At 38.9% G+C, this 26769-nt stretch overlaps 1 protein-coding gene across 1 annotated transcript in view; it reads right to left on the bottom strand.

Moving 5' to 3' along the window:
* WWC3 (WWC family member 3) overlaps nucleotides 1–26769 on the bottom strand; it is a 104376-nt gene that overhangs the window by 22832 nt on the left and 54775 nt on the right. The window contains exons 8-14 of the mRNA XM_065412562.1: nucleotides 20540–20782; nucleotides 17015–17104; nucleotides 14561–15126; nucleotides 6446–6566; nucleotides 5182–5259; nucleotides 3497–3583; nucleotides 1844–2036 (exon numbers count right to left, since the gene is read on the bottom strand). Of these exons, the coding sequence (XP_065268634.1) occupies nucleotides 1844–2036; nucleotides 3497–3583; nucleotides 5182–5259; nucleotides 6446–6566; nucleotides 14561–15126; nucleotides 17015–17104; nucleotides 20540–20782 (1378 nt within the window). The remainder of the gene's footprint in view (nucleotides 1–1843; nucleotides 2037–3496; nucleotides 3584–5181; nucleotides 5260–6445; nucleotides 6567–14560; nucleotides 15127–17014; nucleotides 17105–20539; nucleotides 20783–26769) is intronic.

Below are 26769 nucleotides of genomic sequence, written 5' to 3' on the forward strand. Positions count from 1 at the left end.
TAGGAATCATTAAAAAGGGGATCTAGAATAAGACGGAGAATATCTTATTGCCCATATATAAATCCATGTACACACACATCTTGAATACTGCGTACAGATGTGGTCTCATCTCAAAAAAAGATATATTTGTTCCCATAATATAAGAACTAGGGGCCACCAAATGAAATTAATGGGCAGCAGGTTTAACAAATAAAAGGAAGTTCTTCACATAGCGCCCAGTCAACTTGTGGAACTCCTTGCCTGAGGAGGTTGTGAAGGCTAGGAATATAACACGGTTTAAAGAGAACTGGATAAATTCATGGAGGTTAAGTCCATTAATGGCTATTAGCTAGGATGGGTAAGGAATGGTGCCCCTAGCCTCTGTTTGTCAGAGGGTGGTGATGGACGACAGGAGAGAGATCACTTGATCATTACCTGTTAGGTTCACTCCCTCTGGGGCACCTGGCATTGGCCATTGTCGGTAGACAGGATACTGGGCTAGATGGACCTTTGGTCTGACCCAGTACGGCCATTCTTATGTTCTCTTGTTTAATCAAGGCTGAATTGAGCTTTGAATTTTTTCTGTGGGAAAAATCACTCACAGGGGAAGAGAACGCAGGCATCAATGGTGGCAGAGAAAGATGAACATGATACATGGATCAAAGGCATGGAGAAAGAAGGCTGTGATCTTCTTCTTCGAACAGTTTTTGGAATGACAACACAGGAGGTCACCACTATGAGTATGAAGGACAATTTCACAACTGAAAGAGTATGTAAGAATATCCATTTTCAGGCCACTAAGAAAGGATGGTTTGTATACAACACTTTGAACTGTTCTTTTGTCAATCTTTGGTGGCAGCAGCAACTATATAATTCTTTTACCTTTTCCAACACAATTTTCTAAGTAATAATATATTATTAGTATTCTTAATCTACCAAGTCTCACAGGAATCAGTGGCACCAGCATTCTATTCATTTTAGTAAGGCTCTGCATTAAAAAAGTGATGAAATACAGGCAGTCCTCGGACTTGTGACACAATTGGTTCCTGAAAATTGCATTGTAAGTCTAAATATTGTAACTCGGAACCGCAATCCACTCCATTGCAGGACCAAGAGTCGTAAAGTATTGTCGTAAGTCGAATCAGGGTGTCAATTCAGAAGCATTGTAAGTGCCGTTCGTCACAAGTCGAACGTCGTAAAGTCGAGGACTGCCTGTAACACCACAAATATACAGCAAGTAATATTAAAATGTTGGCATTCTCCAAGACCAGTAACTCTTTCCTTTTAGCTAATTTCTTTTAAACATTTAAAGGGGGATTTTCAAAAATTCTTAAGTGAACGAGGAGCACAAGCCCACTGACTTTGAAAATGGCTTTTGAAAATCCCATCCTTAAATTATATTTAATTACAGGCAGTCCTTGACTTTACGACGTTTGACTTACGATGAACGGCACTTACGATGCTTCTGAATTGACACCCTGATTCGATTTATGACAACTGGTTTAGACTTTACGACACTGGGTCCCGCAATGGAGTGGACTGCGGTTCCGAGTTATGACATTTAGACTTACGCCACAATTTTCAGGAACCAATTGTGTCCTAAGTCCAAGGACTGCCTGTACTTCTTGTTTACAAGACAAACCTCAAACAAACAATTATATCAGTTATTCTTGTTATCTACACAGAAAAATAGCCCTGATTATGACTAATCCAAAGAGATGCTCCATATCACTCCCTTCAAATTCCAGCTACACTTCTCTTATGCTTAAGAAAAAAAATTAGTACTTTTGGTGTCCTTTGCTGATATGGAAGTTACTTTTATTAACAATACCATACTATTTTTCAGGAAAAATAGACCACTTACCAAAAGTTCTTCTTGCTGCTGGTGGTCAACTGAACAAATATACAGCTGCAGCGATTTTAATTTCAATGCACTTGAATGCACAGGGATTCGGAAAACTTCATTAAATATTAATGGAGTTTGGAATTCCAAAGCTCTAGAGCAGTAAGTGGTTGGTGTGCCTGACTCCAGTGGAGGTAAGTAAACTCGAACATGTCTGGGAACAGCAAAGCAAGCAAAAAACAGCACAACTGAAATAAAGAAAGCTAGGTTCAAATTATTTTTTAAGTTTCTAAAAATCAAACTGAACAATAAAAATAAATGTAATTTCGACATTCACGACACACACTTGCATCTCTTCATTAAGGGAGTTTAGTCTTGCATTCGTTAAGTGAAAAACACGAAATTGAGCAGTTCTTCCACTTTCCAACACTACTGATTAACCCGGAGACGTTACACTATAGCTACTGTTATTGTGTCCTGTCACCGCCCCCCACCTCGGAGTTTTGCCTGAAAAGTTAGGCAGGAGGGGAAGAAAAAAAAAGTCACGGAGGGTGCCTTACGATTGACAATCCCTTACTTGCTTCTTTCACCGATGAAACTCCAAGCCCAAATTAATAGTCACTACCTTTCCGGATGACTGTCACTATACATGGCTCTCTTCAGAGACTATCAAAATCTCTTTTATTACACAGGAGCATGCATTGAACAGTACAAGATGATCACCTTCTCCTTACCATCCCCTTCTATTCCCAAGAAAACCAAACCTTTGTATTCTATATATGGCAGCAGACTAACATTAGGATAGTGACTCAACTTATTTTGAAATTATTTTTAGCTGTAGCTTTGGGGAGAGGGGAAAGAGGGGAAGGAACAAGCTTTATGATCAAGAGGCTTTATGTTATATCAAGAATCCCATTGGAGTGATTTACTTTACAACACTCATAACAATTCTACAGTACATCAACTTTCCAAAGTTTTCAGGCAAGTTCTTTGGTCAGAAATAAAACCAGACAACAGAATTTTCATGGCCCCTATTGTTTGTCATTAATTTAGAGATATATTGTCAGCTAAGTTTCATCTGATGTTTAAATATAGAAATATAATTTCTGTATCATTGGGTAAGAAATATTGTAAATACACCTAATTATAAATGTAGGGATATGTTCTCTATATTGTGGCAAAGGAATGGAAGTGATGAACTGTCATGCTATAAGACCAGATGTAGAGAGACTATAATTCCTCATTCTGAAACTCTGTCAGATAATTTCTTTGTTTAAATTAGTTTATCTTTATGGATTCTATCCCAAATGGTCTTTATAGCTGCAAAACCTACAGAAGTACACAGTGCTCCTGGGCTTTACAGCTGGATTATTACAATTACCTAAGGGTCATAAATCATTACTTATGCGAGTAAAGGTTGCCATGATTGGGCCTCTAAGACAACTATTTCCTCCTTAATGGTCACTTGTTAATGTCCCTGAATATTAATACAAACCCCTACCCCTCACCCCCCAAACTAGATGGCTATCAAAACGTACAAATTTTCATTCTTCCCCAAATATTGTACTATTTTATACAAACAGCATCTAGCCAGATTTATTATACATGTGTGATTGGGGAACAAAATAAGTAACAATCTGTAATAATAAGACCTTTGGTGATATTTGAGCTTACATTTTGCAGCCTTCTTTCACAACAGGACCAGTAAAGTTCTTCAACTCTAACACATGGACTAGGAGACTTTCACTTCCACCATCATGCCTGGAAAAATAAATTGCCTGAGTAAGTTAGCAGAACTCAGTGATTAGCTTGCCAAATTTGGATGGAAGAATAAAAATGTTACAAGGAAGAAAAACAGCTCTGTTTAGAATAAGATAAATCTTTTATGCACGTGTGGTTGAATGAAGTTAGTTAAACTCTGTTGAAATCCAATGTGATTCTGGGTATATCATTCTGGTAAGAGAAACACAATATTATTACAATACTACACTAAAGAATCTATCAGAACCAACAATATAAGAATCAAGTACTAATAAATTAAAAAAAAAAAAAAAATCTCATCCCTGCTCCCATGCTGCCAACCCTCAGCTACAACTGGGGCTAATCTATCCACAAAAGTTGTATTGCTTTCATTATATGGCTATAGTTAGAGCAGTACAACCACCTTAATGTAGATGAGGCTGTATCAGCATGAAGATGCGTTATGCCACTACAGCGATTTTCATATGGGAAGGGGAATAAGCTAATACAGGGGTAAGGCACCTTTACACTGATTTAACTGCATCCACACTAAGGGTACATCTATACAACCCGCCAGATTGGCGGGTAGTGATCGATCTATCGGGGATCGATTTATCGTGTCTAGTGTAGACGTGATAAAATCGATCCCCGATTGCTCTGCTGTTGACTCCGGAACTCCACCGCGGCGAGAGGTGGAAGCAGAGTCGACGGGGGAGCGGCAGCGGTCAACTCGCCGCCGTCCTCACGGCCAGGTAAATCGATCTAAGATACGCCGACTTGTAGCTGAAGTTGCATATCTTAGGTCGACACCCCTCCCCCCCCCAGTGTAGACCTAGCCTAAGAGTTGTACCAGTGTAACTATATTGATAAACACCTCTGAACATCAGTTGCAGTTTGCCATGGTCTACATTCTTTCGCTAATTCACGCGCTGTATAAATAAAAGGTAACTTTTTCCTGTCAACATGAATTTGGAAACTGAACAAACAAGTTAAGCCTATTAGCTGAGATTCTGTGCTGCACCTCTTAGAGGCACAGAGCAGAACTCGTGGCCTAGGTGGAGGACTGCTCAGGGGGCTGAGAGGCCCCTGCATAACACAGCCTTGGTGGCCTGTCTAGGTGCCCATGGCTGTCATACAGGTGGCAGTGCTACCTGAAATCCCTGCAGCAGTGTGTGCTGTGATCAGCCCTCCCCGCAGTACCAGGGCTTGCAAGGTGATACACGGGAGGCAGCCTTAAACCTGTCTTCCACTGTGCCTTACGTGACACTAAGGGGCCAGAGAAAGGGTGATGATCTCGTGTACTGAGACAAATCCTCATCTTCTTACTCACACAAGAATTCCAAACAATGAAAAGTATACTGTGGAAACAGATGGAAGGATGGAAAAGTGCGGCAAACCAGGTGCTCCTTTGCCAACCAAGGTAGAGGGAACTGAATGGAATGCCTGACGGTAGTATTAATATACTGCAGTGGTTGGCGCATGATGTCCAGTAAGGGCCTGTTTCATGCCCACACCCAGCTAGCACTGCCCTCAGTGTTCAAAGCTTAATAGATAAGACCCTAGAAGGAGAATCCTGGTGGGCAGTATCTACTGAAGAGAACCCAAGTATCATTACTTACAGGAATCCAACATGTATTTGTGGTTCTTCACTACTAGCAACAACATCACTGTAAACAGGGTCTTCAACATCATCATTCCTACATGGGAAAAAAAAGCCAACTGTAACCTACACGCTGATTTAGAGGGGTTTATTTTATGAATAAAATGGATATATCCATTTAACATGCAAAAAAATGGATAGAAGCTTTGTGACTTGTTTTGTGACCTGAAACACTGCAAATCAGAAAACGTGGGAAAAGCTCATTAGGTAATCTAGGGTATGTCTAAATTTCAGTCAAACACCCACAGCTGGCCCAAGTCAGCTGACTCAGGCTAGCAGGGTTCAGGCTGTGGGACCATAAAAGCTCCAGCCCAGGCACCGGGACCCTGTGAGGGGGAAAGGTTCCAAATCCCGGGATCCACCCTGAACCCAAACATATACACTGCAGTTTTATAGCTCTGCAGCCCACGCCCAAGTCACCTGACACAGGCCAGCCACAGGTGTATGATTGCGATGTAGACGTACCCATAGCTAGGCTGCTGCCATTACAGGACATTCAGCTATATGTTCTACAGTGGTTACACTAGACCAGTGTTAAATGATGTAAGGAATGGGCCTTCTACAGCTTCTCTGGAAAAACTATTCCACAGTCCAAGAGATTTCACTTTTAAAATGCTTTTTTCCCCAGATATTCTTTCCTTGATTACTGTTTTACAGTATTTACACACTTGTATATTGTTATACATCCTTCCCTTAATCATCATTTGGCCAAGCTATACATTTTAGTTTTACAATTTTCCACATAAGGCAATTATTCCTTCCCTTTAATCATTTTTGTTACCCTTCTGTTTCCAGAATTGTAAACAGTATTTTGTAAAATATTGTTTTCATGTTGATAAAATACAAATAAAATACACAATGATAAACGCTGAAATCAGAAAGGTATTAGGACAGGATGAGACAGCCAAAATACTTCAGCAAGAGGAAAAAGCAGCATTTTACAAGTAAAAGGGGGAAAAAAATCTTATAGGTTGTCAGGAGTGGTACAGAGGTGGAAGTGACATACTAACACCTGTGAAAATGACAGTGGAATGGCATGTGGCCAGCCTCCATTCTTTCTAAAGCATTTTAACCTAATATTCTTACATTATTAAATATTGGGCATTATCATGTATCTGATAAGAAAAAAATATACCTATTTTAGAAATTTACAAACTATTTTTGCAGACTTTATGTGGCAGAAAAAGGACATTTCCAATTTATTGCGCATTTATACACCTGACCTTTTGCTTAAAGCTTCAAACACGCCACTGTCACTAGCCAGTGAATAATCGGATAGACATGCTGAGACTCGCCTGGCTCGCCTCGCCGACCTTCTTGCACTGTCTTCTCGTAGAGTTACGGCTATAACGGAGGGGAAAAATTAAAGAAAGTGTCAGGTTGAGGCAATCCCTCACAATTCATTATATAAAAAGCAAATTTAATATCTCTTAAACTGCCCAAACAAACATACAGTTGATGTAAATACAATTACACATGCTGGAACATTATTGCAACTTAGAAAAATAGTAAAATGGATTGGAGTTACTTTGCTGGAGAATTTAGGAAGGCTGTTAATGGCTAATTTCTCCATAACAAGAGAAAATATAGACTGATCTCATCACTATGCAATGTATTTCTGAGAGACCCGCCACCACCAATGGGGTAAGCCTTAAACTGCCTCAACCCCAGCATATATACACACTATATCCTAATATTAGGATTTACCTATTAACCATCCCTTTATAAATGTGTGACACATTGGAAATATCCATAATGCCGATTTCTTTTAACCTAGCTAAAAAGGAAAGATTTAGGAAGTAATTTGCTGTTGGTAGTACGGGGTTTTTATTTGTTTTTTTAAACGGTAATTCCCCCAACCACAAATCAAACTGGCTTAATCAGACCATAGTAACAGCTTCTACTTGCAGCATGAGGCACACTGTCAAAATGGACCTGAGCCTGACAAGTAGAGCTGGATGGCCATTTTTTAAAATTAAAAAAAAAAAATTGAAAAATATTTTAAAAAAAAATATGAGATTTCCCTTCTCCCTGCCCCTTACTAGCAAACTCAAACAAAAATAGTATGGACAATCACTTTCATATCATAAAGTATATAACAGAATGTATGCAAAATAGTTTTGCATATGCAAGTGAGTATTGCAGTGTAGAATCTCAAATGGGCATGCACAAGTGACAGGGCTCAAGAACTGAGTGCATATGCAAAGTTACGCACATTCAAAAGGCCCTATATGTTTTGAAATTCCATGTCTTGAGTCTGAGAGATATCAAGCTGATTTACTTAAGTGTTTCCTCATTGCACAGGTATCGCAGATGATCTTTCCAAATTTAATTTTCTTTCCCTCAAAGGCAGAATTAAAACAGAAAGCAGGAAAGCAACTAAAAACGTTTTAAGGGAGGTGAGTAGTGAGATGTGGCATTCACAAGTGGGGGAAAATAGATATTTCAAGGGGTGGTTTTGAGTTGCATCAAACTGCAACAAGCAACCCTTTAAGGCAACTGTTTTTTTGCACGTACATGGATGGTAATGGACAGTATATTGGAAAAAAAAGATTAAAGCATACAGCCCATTACCATGGAGAAAGTACACAATGTATATCCTACGACAAACAAATAGCACAATTAATTAATAAGTGCATCCTAAAGATTAATTATTTTAATGAATGGCAGTAAAACATTAATATTCATGAAGGATGAAAAGCACCCCCCAGTGCAAAGGGCTAGCCCACTGCTGGGCATATATGATGCACAGGCCTTGGGCAGATCCTCTGAACTAAGGTGAATCTCAGCCCCTTTTGAGTGTAATATGAAGAGGACCACATGATTACTTATAATGTCATGCTCACGAAAGCCCTCAAATTACTACTGCACGTGTGCAGCTGCTGGTTTTCAAATATCAGTACCTGCTGTCACCAGAAAACTTTGGTCAGGATTAAATTAATCATGTGTTTCAACCTTCCACTGGACAACTTCACGATGAAGTTTAGCTGTCACCTAGATCAATGGGTCTCAACCAGTGGTACACATACCACTGCAGGTACGCAGAGATCTTCTAGGGGGTACATCAATTCATCAAGATATTTGCCTAGTTTTACAACAGGCTACGTAACAAGCACTAGCGAAGTCAGTACAAACTAAAATTTCATATTGACTATGACTGGTTTATACTGCTCTATATACTATACACTGAAATGCAAGTACAATATTTATATTCCGATTGATTTATTTTATAATTATATGGTAAAATGAGAAAGTAAGCAATTTTTCAGTAATAGTGTGCTGTGAAACTTTTGAATTTTTATGTCTGGTTTCGTAAGCAAGTAGTTTTTAAGTGAGATGAAACTTGGGGGTACAAAAGACAAATCAGACTCCTGAAAAGGGTACAGTAATCTGGAAAGGTTGAGAGCCACTAACCTAGATGACTTACCTCATTGGAAGCCTGATATACGTTACAAACTCAAATGTTAAGAAAACAATGTATTTTGAGACTTGCAAAAGGTGAAAAGACCTGTGCAGAATCCAGAATTCAATCAACTAGATGCAAGAGGATCCAAGTGTTTGCCTTTGTCGATTGATAACAAGCCATGTCTACCCTCCTCCAAATCTTAATGTTTCTAGCTATCTATATCTACCTGGGAAATTTAGACCTTCAATCAGGAGTGTCCCAATCTCTTCCTAAATCAGCAGAAGTGTCTTTGAGCTTGAAGAAAGAACTAAGCTCTCAGGGATCATTGCTTCCCATCTTAATTGTCCAGTAGAGATCATCATGCAACACAATGCATTTCAACCTTACCAAAAATACAAGCAAACTTCTCAGCTCCAGGTAATTAGAGGAAGCAAAGGACTGAAGAAACGATATTCAAACTATGATGATGTTTGCGTAATGCCCCACTATGAGGCCCTCAGGATGGTGTGTGACATTGGTGGGTTTTTTTTATGCTACTCATTCCATTTTTTGGTTTGTCTACATGAAAAAGTAGCATCAGCATAATTTAAGGTGTGAAATTGAAGTAGTACATTTTAACCGGTGCAAAAGGCTGGATGGACACTCTTATTTTAGTATAAGAGCAGCTTACTTTGGATTAGTTTAAGTCAATTAAGAACAGTTTCAGCTAGATTGATATAAGCCACTTTTACATCAAAATAAGTGTCCCAAGAGCCTTTTGCACCAGTGTAACTGTATCAGTTTAAACACCAACTCAAGTTACACTGGTGCAATTTTTTACTACATGGATGGCTTGTATGGATATAGGAGACTAAAGTAAACCTTGTAACCATAAGAGGCACTTTGCAAGCTCTCTGCTTTGGGCTGTCATCTTTTGGAATCTGTCCGGCCAGAAAAATTGATCTCAAAATGCACCATGGTGAAGCCATGAAAAAGTGATGTTACAATAATGTTGCAACTTACTAATGTTTTTATTGCTGCCTGGAGGCCACGGAAACACCTGATAATACACCTCTACCCCGATATAACGCTGTCCTTGGGAGCCAAAAAATCTTACCGCGTTATACATGAAACCACGTTATATTGAACTTGCTTTGATCTATTGGAGTGCGCAGCCCCGCCCCCCCGGAGCACTGCTTTGCCGCGTTATATCCGAATTCGTGTTATATCGGGTCATGTTATATCAAGGTAGCGGTTTATCAGGAAAATCCCACAGAATTTGGGAGAGGTGGCAAATGTTAGACATTCCTTTGACTAGAAAATCAACATGAAAAACAGCTTGACAACCAGAAAGTAACACCATGTTTTGGATTTCATGTAATGGGATTTGCCACAGGTTTTAGTCAAACAAAGTTGGAAACTGAAAAGTTTTATTTAAAATAAAATTTGGTATTTCTAGTGTAGAGGCAGCATCTCATCTTTTACTACCTTACTCCATATCTTAAAAATGTGGATACAAAATACTGACCTACATTTTCAGAAATGACTCGTGATTTTGGGTCAGCTGATACACCTTAAACAGGCCTGGTTTCAGAAAGTTCTGAGAATCCACTATCTGAAAAAGTGGACGTTTTAAGGTGTCTCAAACTAGCTGTTAAATAACTGAGGGACCAAAATCACCAGCTACTTTTGAGAATGTAACCCATGTTTCATGAACTTGGACTTTATGTGCTGTGTATCAGCTCAAAATGCATTTTAATAGCAGAGTTAAGCCGTCTCCAGAAAATAAACTTATAATGGAGACACAAACAGACCCTAATCTGCAATGGTACTGTTGGGCATTATCAAGATATAATAAAGCTGAAGCTTACAGAAAAGTTTTTCTGAGAAGTCATCCGCAGCCATGAATATAATGTTTAGTAGACATAGCAAAAACTTACGTATCCCATAATGATTAAACATGTATAATGTGATACCAACTAAAATCAAATGTAGCTCAGCCACCCTCTTCTCCGCATGCAAGTCATACAGAACATACACACTGCACACACACAAAAACACGCTAAGCATTACAGGCAAAATCATCATAATAAGTAATTCCAGGTTCACTTACAGTGAATTTTTCTGCTGTGCCGCATGAGAAACAAGATACAAAATGAAAAGCACATGGTGATAAATCAATTTTTCAATCTATGCCAATGCTTTTTATACAAAAGATTATTTAGACACTAATGGAAACTAGATACCTAAATAATTGTATCTGGATCTGAATTTTCCTCAAGTTTGGTAATGTTTGGAGCAAGGATTTTAACTTGGCCCATTGTAGAGATAAGGGTGGGCTGTAACATTTGGATCTAAATCCAAACTTCCCCAAAGTTCAGGGTTGTAGATATGGATTTTCTCTTTGGGTCCCTCTTTACAAGAAAGCAGAATATTCCTCTATATTTAAATTAATATATAATTTAAACTAACAAAATTAGTGATGGAAGTTCTTTAAATTAAAATTCACGGAAGAGGAAACAGGAAAAAATGTAAAAGTTTAAAAACAATGTTCTATTCAGATGTGATTTTTCCCCCCCTGTGATCATTGCAAGCCTCTTCCTGCAAGTGAGTTGAATTCCATGGCCCAGTCAGGTTCTTTTTGTACACATCATAAAGTCACCACATATTTTAGCACAATTCTTAGTATATTCTCAGGAGAGATGCCAGACTGGAGGAGCAGCAGAGGTGCCGGTCAACATTGAAGTGCATAAACAAGACATTGTGTGAAGAAATCTTGCACACTGGCTGCATGCAGTAAACAAGGGACTGTTTGATGGGACTGTTGGTTCCTCCCCCACTTCCATGAGTAATAATTTTCATCAAAATTACTACACAATTTATTTTATTTGAATATTTAAGGAAGTTGTTTGCAGTGTTGTCAGAATTACAATTTGTTCCCTTTGCATTATGCTACGACACCAGTAGGTGGCAGCAACCAAACGCTTTGCACAAGAACTTAAAACCATAAAGCTAGCTCTAAACCCCAGAGTTCCAATCTGTGGTATATGTATCATGCCGGTATGTGAGCATCATGTTCCATCAGTTCACTTCACAATAGTTCTTCAGGTGGTATGTGAACCAATAAAGTTTGAGAAATGCTGCTTGAAAACTGCTATGAAACAGAATGCAAACTATCCAAGCCAATCAATTTACAGAGTGCAAAAGAGTCAAGAGCCTCGGCAAGAAATGTGAAGGGGGAACCATTTTTTCCTAAATAATTGTTTTAAAATTCACACATTAAAAGCAGCTCAAACGAACAACACCAGAATAATTCTTTGGCCTTTACTGTTTTTCTACTTCCAATGTAAACGTTGCATGCTATACACAGAGAAGAAATAGGTGAACACAGTGGAACGGGAAGCGCTCTAGTGACAAAAACAGAAGAGAATGTTTAAATGAAAGAAAAGACAGGAAAGAAAACTTCACAGGGGGTGGGAAGAAGAGTATAACTGAAGCAGCATCCCAGCCCCATTACAGCAGCCTTCCTTATCTCAGCACGCAAATCAGGTCTTCATTTCTAGAAACTATGTACAGGTAGGGACTTACCAAATTCACAGCCATGAAAAACACGTCATGGACCTTGAAATCTGGTCTTCCCCGCAAAATCTGGTCTTTTGTGTATTTTTACCCTATATTATACCATATACTTTTACCCTATGCCTTCAGAGCTAGGTGATGAGAGAGTGGCGGCTGCTGGCTGGGCACCCAGCTCTGAAGGCAGCGCCACCGCCAGCAGCAGTGCAGAAGTAAGGGTGGCATGGTATGAACACATCCGCAAAATTTGCTATTTATGCCATGACCAACCCGTGAAAAATGTGTGATTTCTCCGTGATTTAATATACCCCTACTCATATTCAATTTGTGATCCACTATAGCCTGCAGATCCTTTTCACCAGCGCTACCACCTAGCCAGTTATTCCCCATTTTGTAGTTGTGCATTTGATTTTTCTTTCTTAAGTGTAGTACTTTGCACTTGTCTCTATTGAATTTCATCATGTTACTTTCAGACCAATACTCTAATTTGTCAAGGTTTGTTTTGCATTCTAATTCTGTTCTCCAAAGTGCTTGCAACCACTACTAGCTTGGTTTCATCTGCAAATTTTATAAGCACTCCATTATCCAAGTCAGAAATGAAAATATGGAACGGTACCAGACCCAGGACTGACCCACACAGGACCTCACTAGATATGTCCTCCCAGTTTGATAGCAACCATTGATAACTACTCTTTGAATATGGTCTTTTAACAAGTTCTATACCCACGTTATACCAATTTAATCTATACCATATTTCCCTAGTTTACATAAGAGAATATCATGTAGGACTATGTCAAAAGCCTTATTAAAATCAAGCTAGATCATATCTACAGCTCTCCCCCCACCCCCCAATTCACTAAGCCAGTAACTCTGTCAAAGAAAGACATTAGGTTAGTTTGGTCTGACTTGTTCTTGACAAATCCATGATGACTATTCCTTATAACCCTTGGACCCTTTAGGTATTTAATAAATTTGTTCCAGTATCTTTCCAGGTATTGAAGTTAGGCTGACTGGTTTATAATCCCCCAAGCGCTCTTTGTTCCTCATTTTAAAGGCAGGTACTATGCATGTCCTTCTCCAGTTCTCTGGGACCTCACCCATCTTCCATGAGTTCTCAAAGGTAACTGGTAATGGTTTATATGTGGGGAGCACCCATAATGAATGTTCTATTGTGATCATTTGCAATACAAGTGGAATAGTAACTATTTCAGTACAAATGATATACATTTTTGAAAGTGTGTTGTGGTAACCACAGATTTTAGAGTAGAGTTATTGTAAGAGTATAACTGCCCCTCCCCTCCTACACTTCAAGATCTGGCAATCCCTAATGGTCTCAACCAGCTCACTTGTTTGTCTTCCCCCTAAACTCCTGTATGCATGTCAGTTCACGTAAACAGAATAGGTGCTGGGTGGCACCCATCCACCCCAATTCTGGCCCAAATAACACTCACACGTAGACATTACATACCATGCGCACACAAATCAAGGAATACAGTAACACCATAGACTTACAAGCCAGTTGTGTTTGCCTGCCTCATACAATTGTAAAACAAAAGGGTCTGATCTGCATGAACCAGGTAGATTTAAAAGGCGTAGTTACTACTGTTACTTGTGTTCTGTCATTGTTTGTTCCTACTTCAGCCAGTTCAGGTTGCATCCCCATTTTCCTCCATCAAACTTACTGCTATTACTAAGGGTAGGTCTACACTTACCCGGTAGTTCGGCGGCAAGCAAATCGAACTTCTGGGTTCGACTTATCGCGTCTTGTCTGGACGTGATAAGTCGAACCCGGAAGTGCTCGCCGTCGACTGCAGTACTCCAGCTCGGCGAGAGGAGTACGCAAAGTCGACGGGGGAGCCTGCCTGCCGCGTCTGGACGGAGGTAAGTTCGAACTAAGGTACTTCGAACTTCAGCTACGTTATTCACGTAGCTGAAGTTGCGTACCTTAGTTCGAATTGGGGGGTTAGTGTAGACCTGCCCTAAGTGTTTTTGGCACACAAAGAGAAGTGATATCAGCTGGCACAGTCTAAGACTGTTCAGGTTCTCTCATTCAGGATTTTTCCTAAGACGTAAACACGCAGGCCTATTATTTTTAATCAACAAAATTGGCATATTTTCAGAAAAAGTACTGACGTTTCCATTAACAATTTATGTTAAAGTCTAAAAAAATTACTACATACGAACAGTCTCTGCACTTCACCTTTGAAGAAAAATTTTTTTAGTTAACATCAGATGTAGAATTGTTTTTTAAAAATTAAATTAAAAAATAAATCGAACTGATAGCAGATTATAATGCCATGCTTACATTTTTCTTGTGTTTTTCATTATCCCTTGAAGATTAGGTGAGACAAAATGGTAATGAAGAAAACAAACTCACCTCCACCAGTTTGGATGTTTGCCAGGTGTGGTCCCATTTCTTGCAGTCCATCATCCACGGGGTAAGCAGGCGTCTGTGATGAAGTTGTTCCTTGGGCATCGTCACCCAAAACCGAGGCCTGAGCTCTGCGCATTTCTAGGGCTCCTACACCCGCTATCTCCTCAAATCCTGACATCTGGGCAAGTGGAGAATCCCGAGAAGCAGAAAGGAAGGGTGTGTCCAGAGGGGAACTTGGAGGGGACAACGATGACAAGGAGGACCGTGATGACAGGGATGCCAGGGATTGAGGAGTATCCAAGGACCTTCTTTGTTTATTGAAGTTACAATGTCCAGTGGAATCAGAGTACTGCACATCTTTACTGAGAGAATCAAATGGAATCAGGTCAAAGCGCAGATGTTGTGCATAGTCAGTAACACTGTCTGATTTGTCATACTGTGGGAGGCCATAGATGTCTGTGAAGCTGACAGAGCTTAGAGACCCTCTGCTGGACGCCAGTGATCCTCGGCTGGATGCCAGTGATCCCCTACTGCTGCCAGAAGACATTGTGAGGGTGCTAGCAGATAAACTAAAACAGAAAAAGATCCATTAATATATGAATTATATAGCTAGGAACACATCATAGATAAAAAATAATAACCCACATTAAGATAGAGGATTTTACATGCATTCAGCATTGTAATACTTAGGTTAAGGGCCATCTTTCTTCTCCTCCCTTGCCTTTAGGCTAAAGGTGATGAAAGTAGTATAAATAAAGTGGAGCAAGAAGGATCATCACATCCCTTTCCTCAAATCTGCAGATGGCTCTCTGTGGGTTTTGGTGGAAAAGTGGCCAGAGAGAGGACTGGTGAGGGAAAGTCATAGATTCATGGAGTTTAAAGCTAGAAGGGATCATTAGTTCTCTAGTCTGAACTCCTGTATATCACAAGCCATTATATTTCAATCAGTTGCTTCTGAATTGAGTCCAATAACTTGGTTCAAGAGGAGTGGGACATCAGCAGAACAAGGAAACAGTCACTCTATACAGTTTATATGCAAGCAAACTCACAGAATTCCCATTTGAAAACCTTGTGGGAGCTTTCAAGTTGCAATTTCAGCACTAACCCCATTCCTCTGCCACTCTCCCAATGTGGAGATAAGAGTATAGCAGTGGGTAAAGTGTGAACCAACAGGAGCTAGGCTCCTGCAGGCGGTGTGCTGGTGAGAGAAGGGGTCCTCAAGAGCCATCCCAAGAGGCTGATCCCTCACGGAGATACTCTCAAACTTGTAGGATTTCTCTGTAGATCTCAGAACGTCTTCATGTTTAGAGGGTGACATCCTCTATCTCCTCCATAGCATGCAAACCCCTACTCTGAGTGACTATTGTCTTGGAATGTCAGAGTAGTGAATCTGTTAGAATGTTCCAAGCACATTTTATCCTTTTACATTTTATCTCTTTCTCACTTCTGACTACTCTGTTTACCCTTTTATGCCAGAAATGAACCCTGACCTCATTTCTCTCTTCCGCTCTTCAGAGTTGGGGGGAGAGAAGGGGGGGTTGGTTGGACTGTGGGTAGCAGTAGTGGTTGTCTTGCTGCTGTTGCCACTGTACTCATGTTTTTCCTCCAGCTGAAAATTGTAAGATTTGCATAAAACAGGCAGATTGGAAAGAGACAGTTCTGAAAGTGGATGCTGGGAAGGCGCATCACTACCTTTTCTGTTTCTTCTTAGCCCAAACTCCAATGCATCAAGTGCCTATTGTTTCTTCTTTCACATCCCTCCTCAAAATTAACTTCTCCCACAAAACATAGCCCATGTCCGTAAAATGCTGCCTCCCTGATTATATATTGACTCCCCATTTACCTTCCTCTTGTCACCTAGGAGTTGCGTGTCTGATTTGTACTGTCTATTTATCCTTCTGTGTTGTTTTCCGGTACAGCACCAGAGACCATCAATGCTTAAGAAATAAGCAATCACTAATGTGGGCTTAAGAATGACACCCTGAATATAACTGAATTTTCTGTCTTTTGTCATGCATAGTTTAAAGCTTGTTTGTGTATCATTTTTTATTTATAAACAAAAACAATCATAAAATGGGTTCAGCTGTATTTCTCCTTTCCACATATTATACAGACAGATCTCACTAACTTTCAAACCAGGCAGTCCAGATAGCTATTATTAAAAGTGAAAAGTACTTTTCTCCTTTTTAATAACACTGTATCCAAACCACTGAATTTACGACACATCAAATACTTTGCTAAACTGCAAGCTGTGAATGCCTTTCAGTGCCCAAAATGTACTTAAAGAAAACAGATCAACAAAGTAAGAACCAATGCCCACCCTTTACTTATATTACAAACATACAAAAGAAGTATGAAAAAGTAAAATGGTCTGTTCTGTTTGTACTTTTACTTTTTTTCTGTTGAATTCAAAATTTATTAAATTTTTTTAAATATTATTTTCTCTAAAGAACTCACCTTTTTAACTGGGAGTGTAAATAGGAGGCTAAACGAGTAGCTTCTTCCAGCTGCAAAAGCAAACAATTTCTCTTCTCCTGTAACAGTATCCTATAATTAAAAATGGCAATTATTATTTTTCTTCTTTTGTTTATATTGCAGTAGTGTTCAAAATGTGCTAAGAGCTTTCCAAACACAGAAGAAGAGACAGTTCTTGTTGTATTGGGAGTAAACAATGAATCCTTTTTTAACAAACAGAATTAGTTCACTTAGGGCAATACACAGCGTTTAATCCATGACGGAACTCCCATTGAGAGCATAGGAACTGAGAGCCTTATATAGCACTTAGAGAACTGCAGTAACTGAGGAATAAGGAACCAAAAGAAAACACAAGAGCTATGGTGGTGAAGGTACATAACAGAAATTGCCAAGGCCAACCATAAAGGTACCTAAGCTGACATGTAAGAGGCAGGAGCAGCTGATTAAAAACAAGTATCAGAGGGGTAGCCGTGTTAGTCTGGATCTGTAAAAAGCGACAGAGTCCTGTGGCACCTTATAAACTAACAGACGTATTGGAGCATAAGCTTTCGTGGGTGAATATTCGCCAGTACCTCAATTACCCATACAGATTGAAAGTCAAACTTCAAAAGGAAAAGAAATTTTTTTTGGAGAACTTCTGTTCTGTTAAGCAGTTTATCACCGAACTCTGTGATCCTGGCTTTCATTCAGATATACTGTGGCAGGAGGGGAGTGAGGAACCACTGGGGAAAAGGATAAGTATCGAACTGACCTTCAAGTAATGCCCCAAGAGTTAATATACTGTAGTAAACTGTAATTATAATTTTTTAATATTTGTTAATATATTTCTTGTATTGTTCTCCTTCAAACAGAAGTTAGAAGCATTTAAAACATTAAACTATGATAAAAACTTCTTTCTTCTTGAGGAAAAAAAGTGACCATTATTGTTTCTTTACCGAGGCAAAAGCAAGTGGCCAAATTACTCAGCATTACTGCCCAAACACAAACGGAGTCGTCATAACTTTGCCTGTACTATATGCTTGTAAGGTACCCTGATTACATTTTGAAACTATTAAACTTTATTTTAAAAAGGTGCAGCATTTGTTCCAATCCCTCCATTTATTCTCTACCGGAAATACAGAGTTCTCTTATGTTTTTTCTGGAGTTTTATTCTTTTAACTCCAAATTAAAACCTTTCCCTCCACAGATTAAAATCAGGGGGGTAATTTGTTCTGTTTCTTGGCATATTATTGGCATAATATGTCTCCATTCTGCAGCCCAGACCTGATACTTCTTCAGTCCTCAAGGCTCCCAAACTGGCTGATATTTGGAATGCAGGGGAACAAAGGGGTGGGTGTCCAGAGCTCTCTGACTTAGCCAAGGGCAGTGTTTCTGGCTCCACAGAAAGTCCCATCAAACCCTCCTTGACTGGAAAAACAGTTAATAAGATGCAGGGGTTTTGACAGAGAGGGTAGTAAAGGGGAATCTTTTGGATGAGTGAAATTAAAAATTAAATGTTAGCCTTAACCACTCATATTATAGCTATTTAAGAAACAAGAAAAAGCTACTTTCTCTACACAGCATAATCTTGAAGCCCCTGTGTAGTTCTCTGTATGAGTTTTAAGTTATGCTAGCTCTTCGTGTGCTTAACGTTACATTTAAAAATCAGTAACAACAGAACTCTTATTAAATGTGCTTAAACATCAACCCTTTTTTGCAAGCTGGGGGAAGGAGATGGGATATGGAAGGAGATCCTCCAATGATAAATGTTTTCTGTCTCTGACGGACAGAATAATTAGTCTAGTCTCTGGTGGTGTTCTCTCTCTTATTATAAAAAATACAGCATCCTTAAATATTGTGCTAACTTTTGCTCAATTTCTTGCTAGAATCTGAAATATCAAATATCACCCTGGAATGTTGGTTTCCACAGCACAGACTACAACATGGAAAAAGAGCTTGCTCTTTTTGCCAGCACAGTATGTGCTACCTAACATGAGATCCCAAAAACAACAAATAAAATTTACTACACTGCAGTGTAAAGTGAACTCCCTTCTCTGTCATTTTCTAGGCTGGAGTGCCAATATTGCAAAAATCACAAATAATGTCATACAAAACATCAACTGTATTTATTTAATCAGCTATGAATTCTCTATCACCATTTGGATTTACTGCCTGAAGTAAGCCTGATCAAGTCAAATAGAGTTCTACAAACTCGGATATGGGGCCATTTTCAATTATTTATAAAGATCAACAATCACATAAGCGTTAATGTTTAGACAAGATTGTATTAATATTGCTCAGTGTAGTGTCCTCAAGTGTCGAAGTTGGCTTTTTTCCATTAATTCATGGCTCAACCTGTGACAAAAACCAAAAGAATGCACAGAAAATCTGGGAAAACGTCTCACAGATGCTAGCTGCTTGCATGGAAGAACTAAGTGGACAGAAATATTTTCTCTGGTGTAAGAAAAAGTTCACCATAAAGCTTAGCAACATTATTAGAGTATTAGGAGAAATGAGTTTTAGACAGAAGCTCTGTCCCCCTAATTGGAGGCATTTTATAATATGCACAGTTTATTGACATACTTGGCCGGAATTGTGTTTTTTCCTTAAATTCGATGACAATTTATGGCACCTTGAAAAGAACAATACACCTCTACCCTGATAGAACGCTGTCCTCGGGAGCCAAAAAATCTTACCGCGTTATAGGTGAAACCGCGTTATATCGAACTTGCTTTGATCCCCGGTGCACTGCTTTACTGTGTTATATCTGAATTCGTGTTATATCAGGTTGCGTTATATCGGGGTAGAGGTGTACTTCCCCCAAGTGAAGAATGTTTTCATTTTTAACAACAGAGAGCTTCATATTGGTTTTAAATACACAAAATTTTTATATAGCGTACTCAACAAAATCTTAGGGCCACATTTGGGTCCAGCCAAACTGTACACTGCACAGGTCAATGGGAAAGATGTGTGTACAACTACAGCATAAAGGTCATCTTTAAACTTCCCGAGTCCTGGGGCTACTGCAGTGTGCAGGGCTAGTCTCTGTTCTGAGGTCTCTGCTGTTTCTGGGGACGTGACCTCAATCACTCTAACTTAACCCCAGGTGCCAACCAACTATCCCCATCATCTCTGGTCACCATTGTTTGGGTCCCCATTCATCCGGAGTAGCTCAATGGCATTTCTCTGCAGCTCAGAGCTTTTCCAAAGATAAGTGAAAAACTGACATGATTCTTATCAGTTCTGCTGCACTCCCGGGATCTGAATAGGAAAAGGGAAAGTGACCAGTCTTGTCGATTTCACTCTAATACCGCTTACAGGAAAGCTTTCAGAAGATTGGATCTAAACAGTGGCATGATCAGGAAGTGCTGACTGGGACCCCAGTCCCTTTTGTAGGCAAAGTGCACAAACCACCACTGTAGTGCTTTGATCTCATATAAAGCTGGTAAACTGCACCAGCTCTTCACTTGGAATCTATGCAGCTGCATCCTATGGTAGATAAGAAAATAATCTGTTAAGTCCCCAAACCTTTCAGTGGCCCCCTGAGCAGAACTGGCCCGAGCCTGCTGAATTTCATTCTCCAAGCGCCTTTTTTCTTCCTCCAAACGTGCAATGTATTCTGGGGATCGTCTCTGCTGACTGATGAGCTGCAGTTCCTGAAGGAGAGCCTCTTTCTCCTTGATGAGCTGAAGACGGTCCCTGTCCGCCTCAGCCATTCCTGGCCAAGATTCATTATCTAGCAAGGCCAGCTGCTGCTGTATATTGGAAACTCTTGGGGGGAAAAAATGAGAGCATGCATAAGAAATAGATAAGTAACAGGGGAAAAAAACTGTGGAATAACTGTTGAGGAAAATCACTCCCAGACCACTAGCACTAAGCTACTTTTATTCTTAAAACTATTTGTATATGTGAAATAAACCACAAAAACTTGCAAGCATACATTTATGGTCTGATATAAGTGAATATGTTCAGATCTATAGCTTAACATCCTTAACTTACACATACACCCCATTATGTTGGGCATTTAACAGATACTTAATGACTTCTTCCACATGGTACCATATATGTTGCAGACAGATTCAAAAGATGATGTAAGGATACAACTGGGGAGTTTACTCTCAGCTTCCTCTCTTTGTTGGCTTTAAATTAGATCCTAATTTACATCTGAATTTTTTTAAATAGCAAACGATTAGTTTTGTTAATTCTTCATCACAACTATCATAATTAATTAGAGTGGACAATGTCTGCCATGATATTTTAGCAGTTTTGAGCTGCTATAATTCATATTATAAAGATGTGGGAATAAAATTAATAGTTTTAAGACGGCTAGACGCAGTTAACATGAAACTCGTTGGCTGCTGTTCCAAGGAAGGAGTCTGAGTGCTGTTTGTGTAGCCTAAGAATCTGCCTTCTATTCTGAAGGAAGTAGTCCCCTTTATTTCTTATTCTCCACAGTCAGGATTTTGGGAATGTTTTGAGCCATCAACAAGTCCCACAATGTATAGAGCCAAGCTATTCTCCAAGTGACTGTATATCATTCAGCTAAGAAAAATCTTTAAGGGGCAGAAAATATTTGGCACTCCATGACTGACAACTCAAGGACAGGAATAAATAAGTCACGAGTCCAAAAAATATGGGGCTGGAGCAGAACAGTTGCCGCCAGGAGCAGCCATTATACAAGTACTACTGGGAAGAAGCCAAGCCCTCCCAGTCCCACCACTCCAACAACTTATTTCTTTTGTCTTAAAACAAAACACAAGCCGTAACAGCCTATCCGCAAACCAAGAATTATTCAAGACAGTACCTCAGCCTTAGGGTGGTATGGTGACGGTCAGCGAAGTAGAAATGAACACACTTATCTTGAATATTATGAGTTGAGGAATGCCTAAGTCATGGAGTTTATTTGCATAAACACTACTCCCCTCTAGAGCGGAGTTCTTTTTAGTTTCCTAACATATCAAGTTTCTTAAATTTAAATTCAGTTTGAACAGTTTCCTTTTTGCCTCTTTTTCATTCTGACATGCCTCTGAACATCCTCATTTTACCCAGACCTGGAAGACCCAAATTCCCATGATCTCAAAGGCCTAAGGGACAAAATCTGCCAACCACACTAAGTTTGTTGACAAAACTGTCAGTGTAAGCTATGCTGGCCAACTTCCAGTGTAGATGCAGCTATGTCAACAGAAGAATGCTTCTGTTAACATAGTTAACTTCGTTTGGGAAGGTGGCATTCCTACACTACCCCTTCTGTCAGTGTAAGCTGCATCTACGCTCAGGGGTTGTGCCAACATAGCTATGCGGGTATAATCTCTGCAGTGTAAACACTGCCTAGGGGTGGCAGAATCCGGTCCTAATTTTGTAAAGCCAAACAATTCTGATAGGCAACTAAACAGAAGTAAATCTCCTGATACTGAGGTTTGTCCATCACTTCTGAAAACATGTCAGTTTTAAGTTTTTGTATATGTAAAAGGAGACAGCAGGAGTACAGAATCAGGGTCAGTGCACCTCAGTGGGACTATTTACCTAAGTAGAGTTTCTAGGATATGACCCTAAAAGGTTAAAATCTAAAAAGCCTAGCCCATATTGTTAAAATAGCTTAAAATAATTAAGACACAAAAAAACCCAAGAGACGTTTTTATTTTAGAGTGTGAACAAAAATTCTTCAAAGCTATATGATACTATTTGTCTTATATATGTAAATTATATATAAATTTAAAAAAATGTCCAGAAGTTTGTTTCAGTATGTGTTCCCTAGCGAAAATCTGGAATGCCATGTCTACAGGAAACCTGATGTAAACAACCACGTTCTTGTCAATCAATTACCAACACTCTGACAGCTCTTTTAGTAAAAGTGGAAATATGCACCTACAAAACTTTCTTCCTCGTGCAATATAAAATTTGCCATCATTTTTCCTCAGTTCTTAGGAATGTTGGCAATTAATCAAGAATACTGCCATGCTGAATAACTTAAAAATGCTCAGTGGTTTCATTTTATTAAAAAAATATTAACTAAAAATGTTTGTAAGTCATGTTCATGAAACAGATTCAAATCTGATAAAGCCAAAGAGGAACATATTCATTTTAATCAGTTAAAAAAAAAAAAAAAAAGATAATTCTACATTCAATCCTGATCAAATAAATCAACAAATTACATGCAATTTTATAAATATGGCAATTAATTATATCAACCCTGCTCCTGAAATCCAGATTACTTCAATGGTACTCTACGCATGCCCAGAAGTCCATCAGTGAAGATCCAATTGCAGTACTGGGGTCTACCAAAGGATTTTAAATTCTGTCAGGTGAGTTTGCTGAAAGACTATTGACAGACAGCTGAAGAGTAGTAGTGACTGGGACAGTGATAAGATCTGAAGCAAGATTTTTTTTTAAATGTTAACTTACAATAAACTATCATTTAAAAAAAAATCTCGTTAATGAAGTGGGGTAAAAAAAACTGGCATGGAAACCTATAACTAATTATTGCATATTTCAAGTCTAATATGCACCCAACTACATTCCACATGTACTTTCAAACATTGTACGAAGTGTCAAGAGGTGTATTTACTGCAATAAAATTATGACCAGCACATTAGGGGGCAAGACTCATCTCTTAAATAGAAGAATCACTTCTTATCACAAACTACAGTTACACCAGTCCCAGGAAAAGTTTTTCAATACCTAGTAATTGCACTACTTGCCATCCATCTCAGTCACTCTTTGAAAGGATTCCATTCATCCAGTTCTATAGGATTTTTTTTTTAAATTAAATATAACTGAAATCAAGGTTTCCCTTGAGCTGGATGTGCCTCTTCATGGGAGCTAACTAAAATGTTTCCTTCTTTTTTGTGCTGCTTTCTGTAGGTCACATTTCAAAAATGTGAAGTTCCTACATCAGATTTTTCACGTAACCATTGTTTTGATAGCCCTCAGGCAGGAGATTTAAGGTACTGTTTAAACCAATGGTCTCCTTCTTGTGTTACTCAATGTTGACAATCGTGGCTTGTCTTGAAAAGGACCTCTAACTATCTGAAGACTGTTTATTTGAGAGTACAAAACTTTCTTGTGAAGCATTTAGGGTTGCTACACCCAATATACCTGACACCCATGAAAACAAAGAAACGAAAAGTTAGGACATTTATCTTCTACTCCTCCACCCAGCGGAACATACCTTTCCACTACTAGACACTACAGGCCACACAGAACAGCCTTAACTCTGTTGATGACAATTTGGTAAAGAAGTCTTCAGAGAAGTATTCTTCTTAAAGGCTGGTATCCTTAGGAAAGCAGAGTTAAAGTTATAATGCATGGCCTATACTGGGTTATGGTAGCTGTAGTAATGGTTAGGTATGGCCTGTGGATAAAGGAGAAGTTAGTGTTAAGTTACTTAACTTCATTTCTTTGGTTTTGTGAGTTTGTCTCAAGTATGTTATGAGTAGAAACTCTAACACCTTCACAATGAAGTTTGTTTATTAATTTCCTAGGTTTTTGGGTTATTTTAAATTCTTAAGCAGGACAAGCGGGGGGCAGAGGAGAGGCAGAAATATTGCTGCAGCTGGAGAAGATTTTATCTGTCAGCAGCTGTGCATGAACCTTTGCGTATCAGCAGCTATGTATGAAACTTTCTCTGTAGTGGGATAAAATCTAAAAGAATGTGTAGCTCTTGACAGGAGAATGTGTGCATCAATCAGGTTTCCCTGGCCCCGCTCAATTAGATTTAGTCACACAGCACATAAACTAGCAGCATGATTATAGGCTAAAAATGACCCCTTCACACCCTCCCTTTTTTTTTTTAAATAACGAAAACTACTTGTTGCATCACATGTACTGAGGACACACCTTTCTATCAAGTTTGGGGTATCCAGAAATTTTTTTTTTTTTTTAGAAAGACACTAGTCAAAAAAGACAAGTAGAACTTCCCTGGAAAAATTACAGCCAGAGCCCAAATTCAAGAAAACCTATTAAAAATGCATTAGGAGAAACCAAACCAACACCATACAGAAAATTCAAGGGGCATAAAAACTAACCTCATATGGCATTTCACGCTAATTGGCCACATGCTTGGAAATGCAGGAATTTATGCCCCACTTCAAGCCCATTTCAAAACGTAACCCTAACTATGGAGTCGGTATAAGGCACCTCCTGATCATTCTTGGAGTGCTCCTTAGTGCTTGACCTTGCAACATAAATAATGTTCTTTTAACATAGTTTTTTGTAAGCGATAGTACATTAAAGACAAAAAACCACACTTAGTGGTGAGATGAGAGATTTTTGTCTTATTCTCATTAGGGCTGTCGATTAATCGCAGTTAACTCATGCAATTAACTCAAAAAAATTAATCGTGATTAATCACAGTTTTAATAGCACTGTTAAACAATAGAATACCAATAGAAATTTATTAAATATGTTTGGATGTTTTTCTACATTTTCAAATATCTTGATTTCAATTACAACACAGAATATAACATGTATAGTGCTCACTTTATATTATTTTTTATTACAAATATTTCCACTGTAAAAATGATAAAAGAAATAGTATTTTCCAATTCACCTCATAGAAGTACTGTAGTGCAATCTCTTTATTGTGAAAGTGCCACTTATAAATGTAGATTTTTTTTACATAACTGCACTCAAAACAAAACAATGTAAAACTTTAGTGCTTACAAGTCCACTCAGTCCTACTTCTTCTTCAGCCAATCGCTAAGACAAACAAGTCTGTTTACATTTATGGGAGATAATGCTACCCACTTCTTATTTACAATGTCATCTGAAAGTAAGAACAGGTGTTCACATGGCACTTTTGTAGCCAGCATTGCAAGGTATTTACGCTCCAGACATGCTGAACATTCGTATGCCCCTTCATGCTTCAGTCACCGTTCCAGAGGACATGCTTCCATGCTGATGACGCTCATTAAAAAAAAAATTGTTAATTAAATTTGTGACCGAACTCCTTGGGGGAGAGTTGTATGTCTCCTGCTCTGTGTTTGACCGGTATTCTGCCATATATTTCATGCTACATCAGTCTCAGATGATGACCCAGCACATGTTGTTTGTTTTAAGAACACTTCCACTGAAGATTTGGCAAAATGCAAAGAAGGAAATCTCACATTGGTACTAAAGATAGCTACAGCACTCGACCCAAGGTTTAAGAATCTGAAGTGCCTTCCAAAATCTGGGAGGGACGGGGTGTGGAGCATGCTTTCAGAAGTCTTAAAAGAGCAACACTCCGACGCGGAAACTACAGAACCCGAACCACCAAAAAAGAAAATCATCCTTCTGCTGGTGGATGGTTATCAAGCAGAACCCATAATCACCATGGATACACGTCCTCTGGAATGGTGGTTGAAGCACGAAGGTACATATGAATCTTTAGCGCATCTGGCATGTAAACATCTTGTAACGCCGGCTACAACAGTGCCATGCAAACAGCTGTTCTCACTTTCAGGTGACACTGTAAACCAGAAGCCGTCAGCATTATCTCCTGCACATGTAAATAAACTTGCTTGTCTGAGCGATTGGCTGAACAAGAAGTAGGACTGGGTGAACTTGTAGGCTCTAAAGTTTGACATTGTTTTATTTTTGAATGAAGTTATTTTTTGTGCATAATTATGCATTTGTAAGTTCAACTTTCATGATAAAGAGACTGCACTACAGTACTTGCTTAAGTGAATTGAAAAAATACTATTTCTTTTGTTTTTACAGTACAAATATTCATAATAAAAATAAATATAAAGTGAGCACTGTGCACTTTGTATTCTGTG

Source organism: Emys orbicularis, chromosome 1 (assembly GCF_028017835.1).
Source record: "Emys orbicularis isolate rEmyOrb1 chromosome 1, rEmyOrb1.hap1, whole genome shotgun sequence".
NCBI lineage: Eukaryota > Metazoa > Chordata > Testudines > Emydidae > Emys > Emys orbicularis.